This window comes from Cricetulus griseus, chromosome 4, assembly GCF_003668045.3.
Source record: "Cricetulus griseus strain 17A/GY chromosome 4, alternate assembly CriGri-PICRH-1.0, whole genome shotgun sequence".
NCBI classification, from domain to species: domain Eukaryota; kingdom Metazoa; phylum Chordata; class Mammalia; order Rodentia; family Cricetidae; genus Cricetulus; species Cricetulus griseus.
In genome coordinates, this window is record NC_048597.1 from 74,865,697 (window position 1) to 74,883,792 (window position 18,096).

The 18,096-nt window shown below is 38.2% G+C and overlaps 2 protein-coding genes across 2 annotated transcripts; both read right to left on the reverse strand.

Annotated features, from left to right (window-relative positions):
• Nucleotides 1-939: 939 nt before the first annotated feature.
• LOC100771991 (olfactory receptor 7A17-like) lies at nt 940-2,135 on the reverse strand. The gene has a single exon (XM_027413765.2). The coding sequence runs from the start codon at nt 2,130-2,132 to the stop codon at nt 1,203-1,205; it is 930 nt and encodes a 309-aa protein (XP_027269566.1). The 5' UTR covers nt 2,133-2,135; the 3' UTR covers nt 940-1,202.
• Nucleotides 2,136-16,702: 14,567 nt separating this feature from the next.
• LOC100772022 (olfactory receptor 7A17-like) lies at nt 16,703-17,703 on the reverse strand. Its single transcript, XM_035444310.1, has one exon. It carries the CDS (start codon nt 17,701-17,703, stop codon nt 16,741-16,743), a length of 963 nt encoding a protein of 320 aa, XP_035300201.1. The 3' UTR covers nt 16,703-16,740.
• Nucleotides 17,704-18,096: the final 393 nt, after the last annotated feature.

Genomic DNA, 18,096 nt, shown 5'->3' on the forward strand with positions numbered 1-18,096 from the left:
CCTCCAATGACAACATCAAGAAAAATTCTGGTACAGTGTCATATATATGATAGCAACTGTAGGACAAAGGAACTGAAATCAACAAAGGAAAAAAATCACCCATGCTTTTGTGACAGTATTAACAGCAATTAAAAAAGAGAAATCCATCTAAGTGATTATTTATTGGATTAATGCATAAGGAAAAAGCAGAATATAGCACTAATTTGCATACCATTTACATATCAATGTTATTACTTAAAATTTTGTCTATATTGTAAGCATATGTATGAACATGCACACATACACACAGAAACACACACACACACACACACACACACACACACACACCTGACCACAAAAGGACATGGATTAGACAACCCTTATGACATTTGTCAGACATTATGGTAGGAACCACAGACATTGATTGAGTCAAAATAGATATAGGATCCTAGATACATGAACAAAATCCAATTTTAAACCATTACACATGGCAATATATTACTGTTTACATAATTAGGAAAGATGGTTATTAATGTGGCATGATGAAATAATAAACAGAAACTGAACTACTCTAGTATCTGATTTCTTGCCACCAGAAAGGACCATAATTTCAAAATAAAATGTTTTCTTATAGCAGTATAATTTATGACTATTTTCACTACACCTTAAATTTACTGAGTCTAGCAATAGCAAAATAGGTAAAGGCAGTTGCTGGGAAAGCCTGAAGACTTGAGTTCAATCCTTGGAACCAATATAAAAGTGAGAGATGCAAACTGACTCCACAAAATTGCTCTCTGACTTCCACATGTTAGTCACAGCATGCGGGTCATCATGTATGTATCATGCAGTCACACACCCATGAATAATAAGCAAAAATTTAGAAATTCTGAGTCTGATACATGTCCCTTGCAAGGAAATTATTTGTAATCATTGTTCTCTATGATCACAGGGGATTTCTGAGTATTTACTGATCCAAAGACGGAAGAAAAGGTTGGGGAACTTGCAAGAGGACAAAAGGAAAAAAAGCAAATGTCATAGTGAGGGTAGACAGTTGTAAAGTGGATTCTGTGACTGAATCCTATAGAGAAGCTGACATTGGAGAATGAGAGACTCTGGTGATAAAACAGAGGGAACACATTCCACCCTGAAGATACCATCAGAGAGCTCTGAGTGGTGTGATCATGGATATGTAACTATGTTCAGCACCTCAGTGAAATATTTTTCTATTCCTTCCACCCCAAAATGATTCTTAGTGCCCTCTTTATATCTTTATTCCTAAGACTGTATATGAAGGGGTTCATCATAGGAGTGACCACACTATACATTACTGATGCTCGTGCAGTTGACTGTGAGTTTCCAGTCCAGGCAGAACTGAGGTAAACACCCAGGCCTGTGCAATAGAACAAAGAGACAACTGATAGGTGAGATGCACAGGTGGAAAATGCTTTGTACTTCCCTTGCAATGATGAGATTGCACGTATGGAGGAAACTATCTTAGAGTAAGAGTAAAAGATGCCCATCAGGGGACAGCAAGCCCACAGCACAGCTGCAAAATAGATAACCACGTCATTAAGAAGGGTGTCTGAGCAAGCAAGGTGTACTACTTGATTTAGTTCACAGAAAAAGTGTGGGATTTCTGGGTCTGTGCAGAAGGACAGTCGCAATGTCATTAAGCTTTGTGTTGTGGAATGAAGGATATTCATGATCCAGGATGCTAGGACCATCAGCACACAGAGTCGAGGGCTCATGATGACAGTATAATGTAGAGGGTGACAGATGGCCACATACCTGTCATAGGCCATCAAAGTCAGCAGAAAGATTTCCAGCCCTGAAAAGAGTATAAAGAAATGCATCTGGGCAATGCAATTCCCATACATGATGACATTACTGTGTTTGTGTGTATTCACCAACATCTTTGGGACAGTTGTTGAAGTGAAGCAGACATCCACCAAGGATAGGTTGGACAGGAAGAAATACATGGGTGTATGCAGGTGAGGGCATAAAACTGTTGCCAGGATGATGAGCAGGTTCCCAAGCATGGTGATCAAGTACATGGCCAGGAATAGCACAAATAAGAGAAACTGCAGTCTTGGGTTCTTTGAAATTCCCAGAAGGAGAAAATGTGAAATTTGTGAGTCGTTCTTTGGCCCCATTTAGTTGATGTAGCCTATGAAAAGAGAAAGGGATGAAAATATGTGGCACAGTTGTGAAACCTTAGAAAAAAACATGCCTTGTATATCCCATATCCATGACTTGAATTCCCAGATGTTACATATGAATGGGATCCGCAATAGTAAATGACCCTTTCACATCTGATTTAAAAACCTCATACCACACTCTGCCTTTCTCTGACTGGGTTTTGAATGGTCATAAATTTTGAATGCTAACTATCCCCTGCATTTGGGGAACATAAATTAGCTATGATTATGTGACAGCCAGGTTTCAGGAAAGAAATTTTCTGTTGCAGCATGCAAATGTCTCTAAAATCACATGAGGATGAAATAACACAAACAAATAAATACTTAAACTGATAGGGTAAGAAAGATGTAAGTTGGTGATATTTACAATGAAAGAAAACAAAGCTACAGAAGAGATGGTATATAGGGTGTGTTACTTTGTACTGAGTATTTAGGGGATAGAGAAAAATGACAAGTGAAAAGTTACCCCTAGAAAGAAAACAAGGAAGCTATGTTTCCTGAATGTATATATGCATTTCAGAAGTGAAATGCTCTTAGTAAGGTGTTTGCTTTAATATATGTCTAACCAGAAGGCAGAGTGATTAGGATAATGAATGAAAGAGGATATTGCAGGATAAAATGACTTTATTGATGTTGAAATATCAAGACACCATGGCATTTCTCTGTTCATGTGTCAGTGCATTTTAATTTTAACTTGTTTGCAGAAATCCTCATGTATCTGTTATCTTTCTATTGCCATGACAAAATACTTGATGATACCAATGTAAGAAAAGGTTAATTGCTCATGGTTTGAAGGCACATCATGGCTGAGAAGTAAGGCAGGCAAAAGCACAAGATGGCAGATCACAGGATATCCACAGTCAGGAAGCAGATAATGATGAATAATGGTGCTCAATTCATTTTCTTCATTTTTACCCAGGCTTCCCATGGGGTGGTGTCACCCACATTTAGGGAAAAATCTGTCTGCCTCACTTAACCCAGTCTAGAAATCTCCCTCATTTACATACTGATAGGTTTGTTTTCTAGGTTAGTCTATACCCTGTCAATAAGAATGATCACCACATTCATATAAATTGAAAAGCATCTCTTTGCTATCATCATACATTGGTTTAGTGTTCCAGCCTTTGTATCATGCTGTGGTTCATGGGGACCACATTAAAATCATGTTCTCCTAACCTATGTCACATGGTTAGAAATAAAATGTGATAGGCATTGGAATCAAAATGTATTTCTGGAAGGGAAATAGATAGCCTTGGGAAGTCCATTATAGTCAGGTGACCCAAACTCCTTTATGTGCGGCTCCTGGTCTACAATATTTACATGTATATTCGTAAACACCTGCAAGTGTAGCAATAGCATGACCTTTAGAAATGGTGATATTAGTTGATATATGAAGAGAGACAAATGACACACTAGTTCAAAGAGGATAGAAATTGGCACTTCAAATGAAAAAATACATAAATTTGTAATGGAGAGAGAGATAGAGGTAGAGAGAGAGAGAGAGAGAGAGAGAGAGAGAGGGAGAGAGAGAGAGAGAGACTGAATAGTCATGTGTTTCTGGAGACTTTTTAATGAAGAAAAAGCTCTATTTCACCAGCCCTCCAACTATAAGAATATTGCCTATAAGATCAAAAAATAAAATCTCAAAAATAAAACATTTACATTGTAGAAGTAAAAATATCTTTTGGAGTGATACAACAATAGCTGAACTTGCATTTGGAAAAAATACAAAGGCAAGTTTAAAACAAACAAAAAACTAATAAGACAAAAATACACAAACAAAATATAACTAAAAACCTCCACAAGAAAACATGAAGGCTAGGAAAATCATGAGGAAAATAGATTGTATGAAGAAAATTAAATAAAAGGAATAAGAAAAAAAATTGGAAAAGAAATATACAAATAAGTGCAGAATTTTTGGGAGCTTTATATTGAATATTATAATTGTGCTTTTTCCTATAGTGTCAGCATAAATTTGACTAGTTGGAACTTGTAATATGTTGTATTTTTATTGGAGCATAGTAATAGTATGCTCTTATGAATTACAATGTGAGACTGTAATACATGCATTCATATGAGCATAGTGATCAAAAGAAGCTAATGTGTATACTACTCATATCAAGTAGGTATTGTTTAATTATTCTAGGAATATGGAATGTCCTTGAAGGTATTTTAAAATATACTATACATGATTTTTATTGTTTTAGAATTTCATTTATGTATATAATTTGTTTTGGTCAAATCCTTCGTTCTTTTTTGTCTCACTCCTTCTCTATCCCTACCCTCATGTCTCTCTCCAAATTTAATGTGCTCTTTTTTGAAACCCACCAACTCCACTTAGTGTTGAAAGTATGTGCATGGGTATGGGGCCATCTACTCCATCCTGGGTAACCTCTCAAAGAAGACTGAGTCTCCCTCCTCTAGCAGCCACCAATCACCACTAGCTCCTCAGCTAGGGGTGGGATTTTATGTGCTGGGGTTTTGCCTGACTTTGATCTTGTGCAGATCTTTCACATGCAATTTAATTTATTATTTTTAAATTTTCTCTCTCTACTGAACAAGAGAACACCAAAATGCATGTTCCTATAATGCAATTGGTGAACCTTTTCCTAGTTTTGTCCCACAACTCTGTTTCTGTTAACTATTTTCTATTTTCTTATGCTATTATGATCAATGTTTTAAAGTCCATGGGGGATCCCAATTAGTATTTTTTGCTCTGTGGGGAACAAAACTACACAAACAGACACAGAGGTAGCCATCAGTAATAATTGCATTTTATGCAGAATTGCACACAAGACAGATCTCTGTTTTTATTTCCCAGTGTGAGTGAAGCTTGAGTTGTTTGGCCAAATCTGAAGGGTACAGTGTGGTCCTACCTTGGGCTCCATCCAACATGCAAAGATGCCCCTAGAACACATCCTATGAAACTCTGCATGGCTAATCTCTAGGGCATTATGTGCACCTCCATTTATTCCATTGTGCTGTGACTCAACCTCCTAAAGTGAGATCCACATGAACAGGAACTCTGCTTTGTAGTTTCAATGTGCTGTGTGACTATTTCTGCATTACATATAATAAAGGGAAAGAAAAGGACATGGGTCTTAGCATGAATGTCAAAGGGGAAAAATGCAAAATCCTGGGATTTCCAAACAACATCAAAAACAGGCTTAACCAAATTGAACGAGGCATCAGTAATTAGGTTAAAGACCATCTATAATATTAACAATCAAATGCTACCAGTAGAGGTTGCCAATTTACTTGGCAATAACCTACCCATAAAGGAATTAGTAATGCACAGTGGTCCTCTCACTGCATGGCTCATAGCGGAAGCTCAGTACATAATGACCTCAGGTTATATATACATTTAACATATGACAATGTTGTAGCCTAATGGAGTTAGAGAAACTTCAGTGCCTAAGTAAAAATTGGTATCAGTGGCAATCTAATGGAAGAAAAAAATAAAATTGGTCCTCTAGTTCACATATCTTATAAAAACTCAGGAAATAGTGGCATAATTATGAAATTAAAGCATGCATTAGAGGTGAACATAAGGGTATGTTTGTGGTAGATATTTTCATCTTGACTAATTAATGTGAGGAAACTCATATGTAAGAAGATAGAGATGTTTCAGTAAAGTAAGAGGAGTACTCCAAAGGTATATAAACTATAACTGGAGATTACATCAAAGCTATGGCAACAAGAAAAATCTAATTTAATAAAAAGCAATTTGAAGTAGTTGTTCAACTCAAAATCCAGATATATCCTTCACTTTGTTCTACAATTCTCTGCATGTGGTACCCAATTTCTCTTTTCCACCTAATTAACCACAGCATCTTTAAGAAATTCATACTCATATACAGCCACCTGAAGATTCTCAACTCCTCTACTGATTGGTTTTCCATCACCATCAGTTCATCTTCAATGTAAACTCTGTTCTGCTGAGTTCAGTATCCATTTCCCCTTCTGATATGGTGAATATATAACTGAATTAATCAAACAAGCCAGCAAATAGACACAATCATCTGACATCCCTGAGATGCTCTGGATTGGTTCTAAAGTGACTGCAGTAAATTTTGTTGTTGTTGTTGTTGTTGTTCTTTGCCTTGTGATTTTTTTCCTGCCACATCAGCTATGTTCCCACACTAACCTTGGTGGTTTAAAGATGGAAGGTCTCTGTGTGGAATTCTAAACTCCAGATGGTTGCCAGTAAGACAAATGTTATATAATAAGAAGAGATGAGAAGACAAAATCAAGCTTAATTTCCTGAGTAAATGGTGATGCCAATGCAAAGAGCCATGTTCTGAGCAGACAGAGGTTGCACATGACGAGCAAAAGTAGAAGGGATATATTTACATCTTTGAATGTCTGCTCATTAGGCACATTTCACATATGAGAACAGCATTTCCCAATGGGATGTTAGTATGCACAGAGAAACTTTTTCCTTGTTGATTGTCTTTTAACATCTGCCTCCAAGTAATGTTTTCTCCTGACACCATATCAACACTCTCAATGAAATTCTGCTCATGGAGAACCACTTTTGACTGGATCCTATGGCCTTCACTCATGTTGAGGACATAGCCCCAATGTCACCAGAATTTCAGTTTCTTACCTCTTATTCAGAGGTCTGATTTGCAAGCTCTTAATACAAAACCATGGCTAATATAAACCTTGGCTTCACGTACCTTTTAAGAAAACACTTAACTTGGGAAATATTCAATGGTTGAAGGCAAGGCTTCATATTATCTTCACATTCTCCTGAGGTATAGAAACTTTACTTTCTAGGTTTTATACACTCTGTTCATTGTGGTCTTTATTGCTATGGACTTTATTTTGAATAATTATCTGTATCTCTCATATCCATCCACCTTCTCAAAGTTTTTACTTATTATCCTGTGAACATTTAGTTTTTCAACTAATTTTGAAATTTATAGTAAACTTTACTCTACTATAGTAAACCCATCACTCTACTATGCTGCAGGTCATTTTCTCCAACAGTATTGTCAGTCTATGACCCCACCACCCTGAACATGCTCCACCTCATCTACCTATATTGTTGCATTGCACCACAAAACACCGTGTGTACCCAATTTGTCCTGCAACTTCCAGCCTCACCCATTATTTTACTTTTTACTCATATTAAATCAACAATGTTAGTTTCCACATTTAACTATCTGCTTGTAGTTATTTTTCTATGCTTGACTTCTTTTACTTAATGTCATATAATTTCATCCACCCTGCTCCAGATGTAGGATTTTTGTTGTCTCTTTAAATCTGAGCAATATTCTACTGTCTATACATACCAGATGTTCTAGTTTGCTTTCTGTTGCAGTGATGAACACCTTGTCCAATAGCAACTTTGGAAAGACAGGTTTGTTTCATTTTATATTCCTGAAACACAATCCATCACAGTGAAGTCAGGGCAGCAGGAACCTGGAGGAACTAAAGCAGAGACCACAGAGGAGTGCTACTGACTGAATTTCTTCTACAGCTTGCTCAGTCTGCTTTCTTCTACAACCCAGGGCCACTTGCCCAGTGGGGGTACCTACACAGTTAGCTAGGCCTTCTCTCATTTATCATTAATCAAGAATATGCCCTGAAGATTTGCCTACTGGTCAATCTGATGGAGGCATTTTCTCAATTGGTCAACTAATTCTGTCGTGGTTTCTCATCCTCTGTCTAACTCAGAAGTCTTTGAATCTGTTTTTTTTTTTTTTTTGACAGTAACACACTGCATTTTATACTATTGCTTTGTGATAATTAGGAATTTGGATATTTTATTGTGCCTAGCTTTATATTTTAGATTTCAGAATAATTTAGGTTGTGTGGTATCTTTTGATACTTCAAATGAATTTTAATGTTGCCATTTTATCTCAGTGACCCACAAATTTGGTATTTCTATGAAAATTGAAATGACTCTGAAGACTCTTTTGTGAGGTGTGATCACTGGCAATATTAACACTTCTAACCAGTTAGCATGGGAAATGCTTACATTCCTTTTAATTTAGTTTCTTTAATTGATGTCTCAATGGTTTTTATTATAGATATCATTCAGTTTCTTGATTAAATTTATTTCTAGACAGTTTTGGTAAGAGCTCGTTCCCTGAGGAAGTGGGGGAGGCAAAGTAATGCTACCTGCCCCCTAAGATGCCAAGGACAAACTGAAGTTGAATTCCATCCAAGCTCACTCTAATAAACAATGAGTTTATTAGAGGCTGACTTACATATCATGGGTAAGGAGTTATGGGCAAGAGTATGGGTGGCTCTAAAACAGTTGTTGTGTGTGTACACAATATGGATGTTGCCTCTCCTGTGTCTGGAGAAATGAAGACAGACCATCTTAGCTAACCTCCCCCATCCTATACACTCAAACTACTCCCTGATATCCCACATACAATTGTGGCAGAATTGCATAGATATGGCTAGGAAACAAAGCTTGATATTGAGGTGAGGGTCTAGTGGCCTTCCTTGCTGCATTCCATGAGCCTGATCATGATGGTCCCTTTCAAGTAGGCATGGTTAATCTCATGAAATTGAGGACATGTTTAGAGGACAGAAGTTTACAATAGCAGTTTCAGGTAGCTATTGTAGAATGGTATTAATTTCTCAATTTCTTTTTTCAGTTATTTTACTAGATGTACACAAAGATGATAGTGATTTCTCTGTGCTGGGTTTGTATCCTACAATTTAAATGCTATAGTAATTCTAATATTTTTCTGGGAAAGTGTTTTGTTTCATCCATCTGAGGCTTCCAGCAAAGGGAGTAAACTGCCTTTTTTCTTTCTAATTTATATGTTATTTTTTTCTCTTGACCATTTTCTCTGTATACAACTTCAGGTCTCATGGTACATTATTAATAGTGAGGGTGAGCATCCTGTCAGGTTCCTCTCAGAGAAAATGCCTTCAACCCCCCCCACACACACACACTGGATATGATATTAGATTTCAGTGCATCATTACATAGCCTTTGAGGTGATGGTGGCCATTTGTTTTATTATGATACCAAGTGCTGAGATCATTTTTGTGTAAGCTGTTTCTCTTTAGGGATGGATCAATTTCATGTAGCTCAGTGTGGCCTTGACCTAAAAGAGATTCATCTGCTTGTCTCTTGAATCTGGGATTGAAGGCATGTGCCAACATTGCCTGGCCTATGGCTAGCTAGTATGACTGCTGGGATTAGAGGTGTGTATCACCATTGCCTGGCTCTATAATTTGTTGCTAGCTTTGCTTTCTGTACCCTCAGGCAAGCTTTAATAAATCATAAACCACAAAGAGAACCACATTGTTCTCTTTGTTTCAATTTTATTGATTTCAGCCCTGAGTTTGATTTTTTTCTGCCATCTACTCCTGGGTGAGTCTGCTTATTTTTGTTCTAGAGTTTTCAGGTGTGCTGTTAACTAATTAGTGTGAGATTTCTCCAACTTCTTTATTAGTACTTTGAACTATGAACTTTCCTCTTAGCACTGCTGTTATTGTGTCCCAAATGTTTGGGTATGTTGTGGATTCTTTTAATTGAATTCTTGGAAGTCTTTAATTTGTTTCTTTATTTCTTTCTTTACCCAGTGGTAGTTCAGTTGAATGTTGTTCAGTTACCATGAGTTTGTAGGCTTTCTGTGGTGTGTGTTGTTGTTTAACTCTAACTGTAACCTATGGTGGTTCCATAAGTTATAAAGGGTTACTCCAATTTTTTTATCTATTGAGGTTTACTTTCTTACAAAGTATGTGGTCAGTTTTAGAGAAGGTTCCATGAGGTTCTGAGAACAATGTATATTCTTCTATGTTTGGGTGAAGTGTTTTGCAGATATCTATTAAGTCCACTTTGTTTCATGACATCTGTTGATTCCTTGACTCTGTTAAGTTTTTGTCTGTCAGACCTGTTCATTGGTGGGAGTGGAGTGTTTAAGTCTCCCACTATTAATGTATGGGGTTTTGTGTGTGATTTAAGCTTCGATAATATTTCTTTTACAAATGTGGGTGCCCTTTGTATTTTCCAGGTTCTTCAGTCATTTGAACAAAATTGTAAACAATCCAAATTTATACGATGGAACAAAGAGAACATCTTCAACAAATGGTGCTGGCATAACTGGTTGTAGACATGTAGAAGACTGCAGTTAGACCCAAGCCTTGCACAAACTTAAGTCAAAATGGATCAAAGATCTCAACATAAATCCAGTTACACTGAACCTATTAGAAGACAAAGTGGGAAATACCATTGAATTAATTGGTACAGGAGACCACTTCTTGAACATTACACCAGTAGCACAGACACTGAAGTCAACAATTGATAAATGGGACCTCCTGAAACTGAGAAGCTTCTGTAAGGCAAAGGAGACAGTCAGCAAGACAAAACGGCAGCCCACAGACTGGGAAAAGATATTCTCCAACCCCACATCTGAGAGAGGGCTGATCTCCAAAATATACAAAGAACTCAAGAAGGCATGTCCTTCTTTAGCTTAGAAGTTATCTTCTATGATTTTATTGAATAAGTTTTCTGTGCCTTTGAAATGGACTTCTTTTTTTTTTTTTAGTTCAAATTAGGAACAAGCTTGTTTCACATGTCAATCCCTTCTCCCTCTCCCTCTCCTCACCCACACCCCTCCTCACCCACTCTGACCTACCCCCCACCCCATCTACCCGCCACTCCCCAGGCAGGGTAGGGCCCTCCACAGGGGCTCCACAAAGTATACCACATCATCCTGGGCTGGGCCTGGGCCCTTCCCGATGTGTTCAGGGCAAGAGTGCATCCCTTCATGTGATCTGGGCTCTCAAAGTCCCTTCTTACACCAGGGAAAAATACTAATCCACTACCAGGGGCCCCATGGAGTGCAGAGGCCTCCTCATTGACATCCATGTTCAGGGGTCTGGATCAGTCCTGTACTGGCCTCCCAGACAGCATATGGGGTCGATGTGTTCCCCCTTGTTCAGGCCAGCTGTTTCTGAGGGTTTCACCAGCCTGGTACCGACCCCTTCGCTCTTCATTCCTCCCTCTCTGCAACTAAGTTCCAGAGTTCAGTTCAGTGTATATTTGTGAATGTCTGCCCCTGCTTCCATCAGCCGCTGGGATGAGGGCTCTAGCATGGCCTAAAAATGTAGTCATCAATCTCATTTTGGGGGAAGGGTGTTTAGGTTATCTTCTCCACCATTGCCTGAATTGTCAGTTCGTGTCATCCTTGTAGGTCTCTGGAAATCTCCCTAGTGCCAGATCTCGCCTTAGACCTACAGTGGTTCCTTCTAATATGGTATCTCTCATCCTGCTCTCCTCTAGTCTTCCCCCAACTCAATATTTCTGCTCCTCCATTTCCTCTTCTCCTCTCCTCTTCTGCTCTCATTCTGGCATCTCCCTCTCCGCTACCCTCATGCTCCCAATTACCTCAGGAGTTCCTGCCCCTTCCCATTCCTGGGGTCCATGCTTTTATCCCCTAGAGCCTTCATGTTTCCTAATTTCTTTGGTGAAGAGCATTGTAGGCTGGTAATCCTTTGCTCTATGTCTAAAATTCATATATGAGTGAGTACATACCATGTTTGTCTTATTGTGACTGAGTTACCTCACTCAAGATGGATTCTTCTAGTTCCATCCATTTGCCTGTGAATTTCAAGATTCCGTTGTATTTTTCTGCTGAGTAGTACTCCATTGTATAAATGTACCACATTTTTTCTATCCATTATTCAGTTGAGGGGCATCTAGGTTGCTTCCAGGTTCTGGCTATTACAAACAATGCTGCTATGAATATGGTTGAACATATGTCCTTATTGTATGAACATGCATTATTTGGGTATATACCCAAGAGAGGAATTGCTGAATCTTTAGACAGATGGATTTCCATTTATCTGAGCAACCGCCATACTGATTTCCAGAGTGGTCTTACAAGTTCGCACTCCCACCAGCAATGGAGGAGTGTTCCTTTTCTCCACATCCTTTCCAGCATAGGTTGTCATTGGTGTTTTTGATTTTAGCCATTCTGACAGGTGTGAGGTGGTATCTCAGAGTTGTTTTGAGTTGCATTTCTTGATGGCCAAGGATTTTGAGCATTTTCTTAAGTGTCTTTCAGCCATTTCAGATTCCTCTGTTGAGAATTCTCTATTTAGTTCTGCACCCCACTTTTTAATTTCATTGAAAGAAAGAAATTAAAGAAGATACCAGAAAATGGAAAGATCTCCCATGCTCTTAGATAGGTAGAGTTAACATAGTAAAACTGGCAATCTTGCCAAAAGTAATCTACAGAGTCAATACAATCCCCATCAAAATCCCAGCACAGTTCTTCACAGACCTTGAAAGAACAATACTCAACTTTATATGGAAAACCAAAAAGCCCAGGATAACCAAAACAACTATTTACAATAAAGGAACTTCTGCTGGCATCACCATCTCTGACTTCAAGCTCTATTATAGAGCCATAATTCCGAAAACAGCTTGGTATTGGCACAAAAACAGACAGATAGACCAATGGAATGGAATTGAAAACCCTGATATTAACCCACGCACCTATGAACACCTTATTTTTGACAAAGATGCTAAATCTATACAATGGAAGAAAGATAGCATCTTCAGCAAATGGTGCTGGCACAACTGGATTCGGACATGCAGAAGATTGCAGATAGATCCATATCTGTCACTATGCACAAAACTTAAGTGCAAATGGATCAAAGATCTCACCATAAATCCAGCCACACTGAATCTTCTAGAAGAGAAAGTGGGAGCCCTTGAACGAATTGGCACAGGAGACTGCTTCCTGAACATTATACCAGTAGCACAGACATTGAGATCTTCAATTAATGAGTGGGCTCTTCTGAAACTGAGAAACTTCTGTAAGGCAAAGGACACAGTCAGCAAGACAAAACAACATAGAATGGGAAAAGATCTTCACCAACCCCACATCTGACAGAGGGCTGATTTCCAAAATATACAATGAACTCAAGAAGCTAGCCACCAAAACATCAAACAACGAGATGGACTTCTCAGCCTTCCTCTATCCCTATTATTCTTAGGTTTTGTCTTTTCATGGTGTCCCAGATTTCCTGAATGTTTTATGTTAGGAATTTATTGGATTTAACATTTTCTTTTACTGATGAATCTATTCCTCTATGGTAACTTCAATGCCTGGGATTCTTTCTTCCATCTCTTGTAATCAGTTGGTGACACTTACATCTGTAGTTCCTGTTCACTTCTCCAGATTTACCATTACCAGAATTGCCTCAGTTTGTGCTTTCTTTATTGTTTTTATTTCAATTTTCAAGTCTTGAACCATTTCCTTCACCTGTTTGATTGATTTTTCTCGGCTTTGTTTACACTCTTTGAGAGATTTATTGATTTCTTCCAATTTTTGTTTGTCTTTCCCTCTACTTCTTTAAAGGAATTTTTACTTTAAATTTGTTTACTCTTTAAGAGCCTCTATCATCTTCATAAAGTAATTTTAAGTTTTTTTCTTGTATTTCAGCTGCATTGGAATATTCAGGTCTTATTGCTGTAGGATCACTTGGTTCTGGTGGTTCCATATTGCATATCAGTGGTTGAATGTATTCTGACACTGGTGTTTATCCATCTTTTTTTCCAACTGGTGTGGGCTATGCCTGTATCTGTCCTTCCAAATATTGTGTTTTGCACATGTGCTTATGTAGTCTGCTGTTTCTCCAACTGGTGTGGTTTGTTCCTGTGCCTATGGAGTTTGCTTTGATTATGGATGATGGCTGGCCATGAGGAGGATGTTTAGGTGTGTAGGGTTAGACTGCAGAATGGTTCTTGGAGGGACCAAGTTCTGTGCATGACTGTGATAGGGGCATAGCTCAGAGGCTGGTCTCTCACCTGCTTGCAGGCTAGGTTAGGACTGCACTGCAGTGTATTTCCACTAGAGGTGGGGACAGTGTCCGGCTGCCTTGCTAGCCCTGGGAGGGGAAGGTGAGGAGCACAGGATGCACCCAGAGGTTCAGTTACGATCTGGACTTTGGAGCATTCCAGCTGAGTAGCCAGTCATTCATATGTTTGTCCAGCTGGTTTGGTTTATGCCTGTGCTATATAGTGGTTGCAGGGTAGGGTTGGCTGGCCTTGGGCACTATGTTCATATGCATGGGGTTTGTTGGCAGAGTGGGTGTTTTTGGCATAGAGTCCAGTGGGTGATGGCAGTGGGGGTGCAGCACTGAGGCAGGAATCTCAACTGTTTGCAGGCTGGTAGGGACTTCACCAGAGCAGTGGGGTCAGGGTCCAGGTGAATTGCTGTTGCTGGGATGGAGGGTCAGCTAATTTGATTCTTTAACAGGTGGATAGCATGCTTTTCCAGCACCATTTATTGAGGAGACTTTTCTCATTTTCTTCTTTCAGAAAAACATTTGTTCTTAGTGGATTTCATAACTTGTATATTGATCATATTCACCATATCACTAAACTTCTAGAGCCACAGCCCCTGCTCTACCCAAGCAACTTTATGTTTGACCTATCTTTTTTAAATCTATAAAATCCCATTTGTGCTTCATATATGCTGTTGGGTGTGTGGCCATCCATTGAAGCATGGTTAGCCACTTGGTTCACACTATTAGAGAAATATGACTCTCCCTCTCCCAATATCTCCTCAGTTAGGGCTGAGCATTATGCAAACCTTCTGACTCCATGCTGGGATTTCATTTAACTTGAGTGTGGACCAGAAAATCTTCTCCCTAAATCCATTGACTAGAGCATCTCTCAAGCTTCATTGGAGAAACTTGGGTGTCTTGCAGTAGAAAGCAATGAACACAGTGACCTTTAACTGGTCAAGGAGCAGAGATTAAAAGGCTAAAGAATATTTAGTTCTAACTAGGACATCTATAATATATAGCTCACTCCAAAGACCCAGAGATCTTGATGGAAGAGGGGGAGCATGAAGAGCATAAAATCCAGAGGTTGTTTGTGAGTATAAGGAAATGATACTTGCTGCACAACATAGGCAGCTACAGATATGAACCCACAGTAGTTGTGACAGTAGACTCTATTTTTCCCATAGAACATGTTTCAAATACCCCTGCCACATCTACATGGCTTTACTTCTGAGTTCTCTGTTCTATTTATATTACTTAGGTTTTTATTGCTGTGATAAACAGCATGACCAAAGCAACCTGGAGAGAGAAGTTTTGATTTGCCATATAGTTCCACATAGTTTAAGATTCTATGAAGGCAGCAATTGGCAGGCATTATGTCAGAAAACAGAAGTAGAGTGATCACATCCTGAACCAGGAATGCTTACATCCTAAAGCAGGAAGCAGAGAGAACAAATTGTGAATAGCACAAGGCTTTTAAACCCAGGAGTTTACACACAATATTATGTTTCCTCCAGCAAGACCTCTTAAGTCTCTCCAAACTGTATCACCAACTTAGAATGAAATAAGACAAATGTCAGAGCCTATCAGGATATTCTCATTTAAACCACTACAATGATTCATTGCTCTATATGTATATTTTATGCCAATACAATGCTGTCTTTTTATTATGGCTTTATAGTACAGTTTGAGATCACATATTGTGGTACCTTGAGCAGTGTTCTCTGCTTAGAATAGCTATGTCTATGTGACTCATTTTTTCTATTTATGTGAGGGATAGTATTGTAATGTTGATGTGAATTGCATTAGAATTTTGGCAATATTCACACTATTAATTCTACCAATCCTAGATCATGAAGGTGTTACTTTCATCTCTTTTTTTCTTTTTTCCATGTCTTCAAGTTTTTGTTCTAGAGATCTTTCTCTTCTTTGGTTATGATTATTCCTAAGTACATCATCTTTGTACCTACAGGGAATGTGATATTTTCCCCAATTTGCTGCTCTACCAAGTTCATTATTAGTATAGATAGAAGCTACAAAATTTTACTTTAATTTTTTTCCTTTCCCGTAACTGGACATATTTGTTAGACATGAAAAAAAGTTTTCTGATAGGGTCAGTGATTCCATTAATCTATGAACCATGTCATCTGCAAGAAGGAATAGTGTGACTTCTTCATTTCACCTTTTTGCCCCCATTATATCTTGTCTCATTGTGATAGCTAAGACTTAAACACTGGATTGGATAAAATGGTGTTATACATAGGATAGTGAGATAAAATAGAAATGGAATTTTAAATGTAAGAATAAAACATAATTCCTAGCCATAACATAGAAAAATAATATTACAAGACAGTGCAATTATCTCACCATACAGGATAAGATGAAGAAAACATATCAAAAACTAAAGTTCATTATTTTATTTCACCATGAATTTATATAGTTTTGTGCTAAATACAGTTTTTCTTAATAGTAATAATTTTTTACTATTTTAAAGAAGAGAATCTTTACTTCTTATATATGTCACTTGAATTTAAATTGTACCTAAACATGTGGTATCAGATGATTGAAAATTTTGAAGAATTTGTTGACAAAATACAGAAAATGACTAAATGGGGACAGCTGCATATTTCACTGATAATGAAGTATAATAAATAGGATTGCAAAATGAGGAGTCAAATTAAACTCATTTAAAGACAGATTCCAAGAATACAAAACAAGAGCATATTCTATTTCTACAATCAGATCAATGCATCTCAGATCTGACATGATGCTCTGAATCCAGCAGTCATGGGGATTTCTTGAGGCCCAACAAGTATAAAATTGACTCTATCACAAAAACTTTTTTCACAGCTTTTTTAATGTCTTTATTCCTCAGACAATAGATGAAGGGGTTAAGCATAGGAGTGACCACACTGTATAAAACTGAAGCTCTTGCAGTTGACTGTGAGTTTTCTGTTACAACAGAACTCAGATATAGACCTATTCCTGTGCAATAAAATAAAGAGACAACTGAGAGGTGAGATGCACATGTGGAAAATGCTTTGTACTTCCCTTGAGCTGATGAGATAGCATGTATGCAGGAAATTATTTTGTAGTAAGAGTAGAGGATGGCAATAAGGGATCCAGCTGCCATCAACACAGGTAAAAGATACATGGCAAGAACAGTAACAAAGTTTTCAGAACAGGTGAGTTGCAACACCTGATTCAGCTCACAGAAAAAGTGATAAATTTTCAACTCTGTGCAGAAAGATAACTGTAGCACCATGAAGCCTTCTGATGAGACATGCAGGGCATTTGCTATCCAGGACACCAGAACCATTAACACACAGAGTCTTGGATTCATGATGACTGTGTAATGCAAGGGATGACAAATGGCCACATATCGGTCATAAGCCATTATGGTAAGCAAAAAGATGTCCAATCCTGAAAAGAATATGAAGGATAGCATTTGGGTGATGCAGTCTTTATACACTATGAACTTACAATGTGACTGGAGGTTCACTAGCATCTTTGGTACAGTGGTGGAGGTGAAACAGATGTCCACAAATGACAAGTTGGAGAGGAAGAAGTACATGGGTGTGTGCAGGTGAGAGTCAGAGATAGTGATCATGATTATGAGCAGGTTCCCAAGCACTGTGACCAAGTACATGGCCAGAAACAGTCCAAAGAGGACAGGCTGCAACCTTGGGTCCTCTGAAATTCCCAGAAGAAGAAATTGTGAAATCTGTGTATCATTCTTTGGCCCCATGTGGTTTATGTTACTAAAAATTAAAAACAAAAAAGAAAACATAATGATGGAGATGAGGTAACCATATGGAAACACTATTATATTCTACAGTCAAACAATGATTTCTAGGGTTTTCCATGTGAGTTTAATTTTGGATAATCCTCCACCTAGTGGTGGCAGCCATGTGACTTCTTTGGGGGAAAGGCCTGAGAATAGCAAGCAACACTCTCCTTGTTGCAAGGCCCAGGAGGTGTTAACCTTTTGGCAAACCTTTCAGACAGTTCTCTGCATAATTCTAGGCATGACTCCAGGAGCATAAGCGCTAAATTCTCTCCTTGTTTTTGCTTTATAAGCCATATTGTTGGTTACTTTTAGTTTCACTTTCTCAGTCATGGATAAAATAGCAATTATAAA

Excerpts from the sequence above, each read along its gene's own strand:
- LOC100771991 (XM_027413765.2), bottom strand. The coding sequence starts at position 2,132 with ATGGGGCCAAAGAACGACTCACAAATTTCACATTTTCTCCTTCTGGGA.
- LOC100772022 (XM_035444310.1), bottom strand. The coding sequence starts at position 17,703 with ATGGGGCCAAAGAATGATACACAGATTTCACAATTTCTTCTTCTGGGA.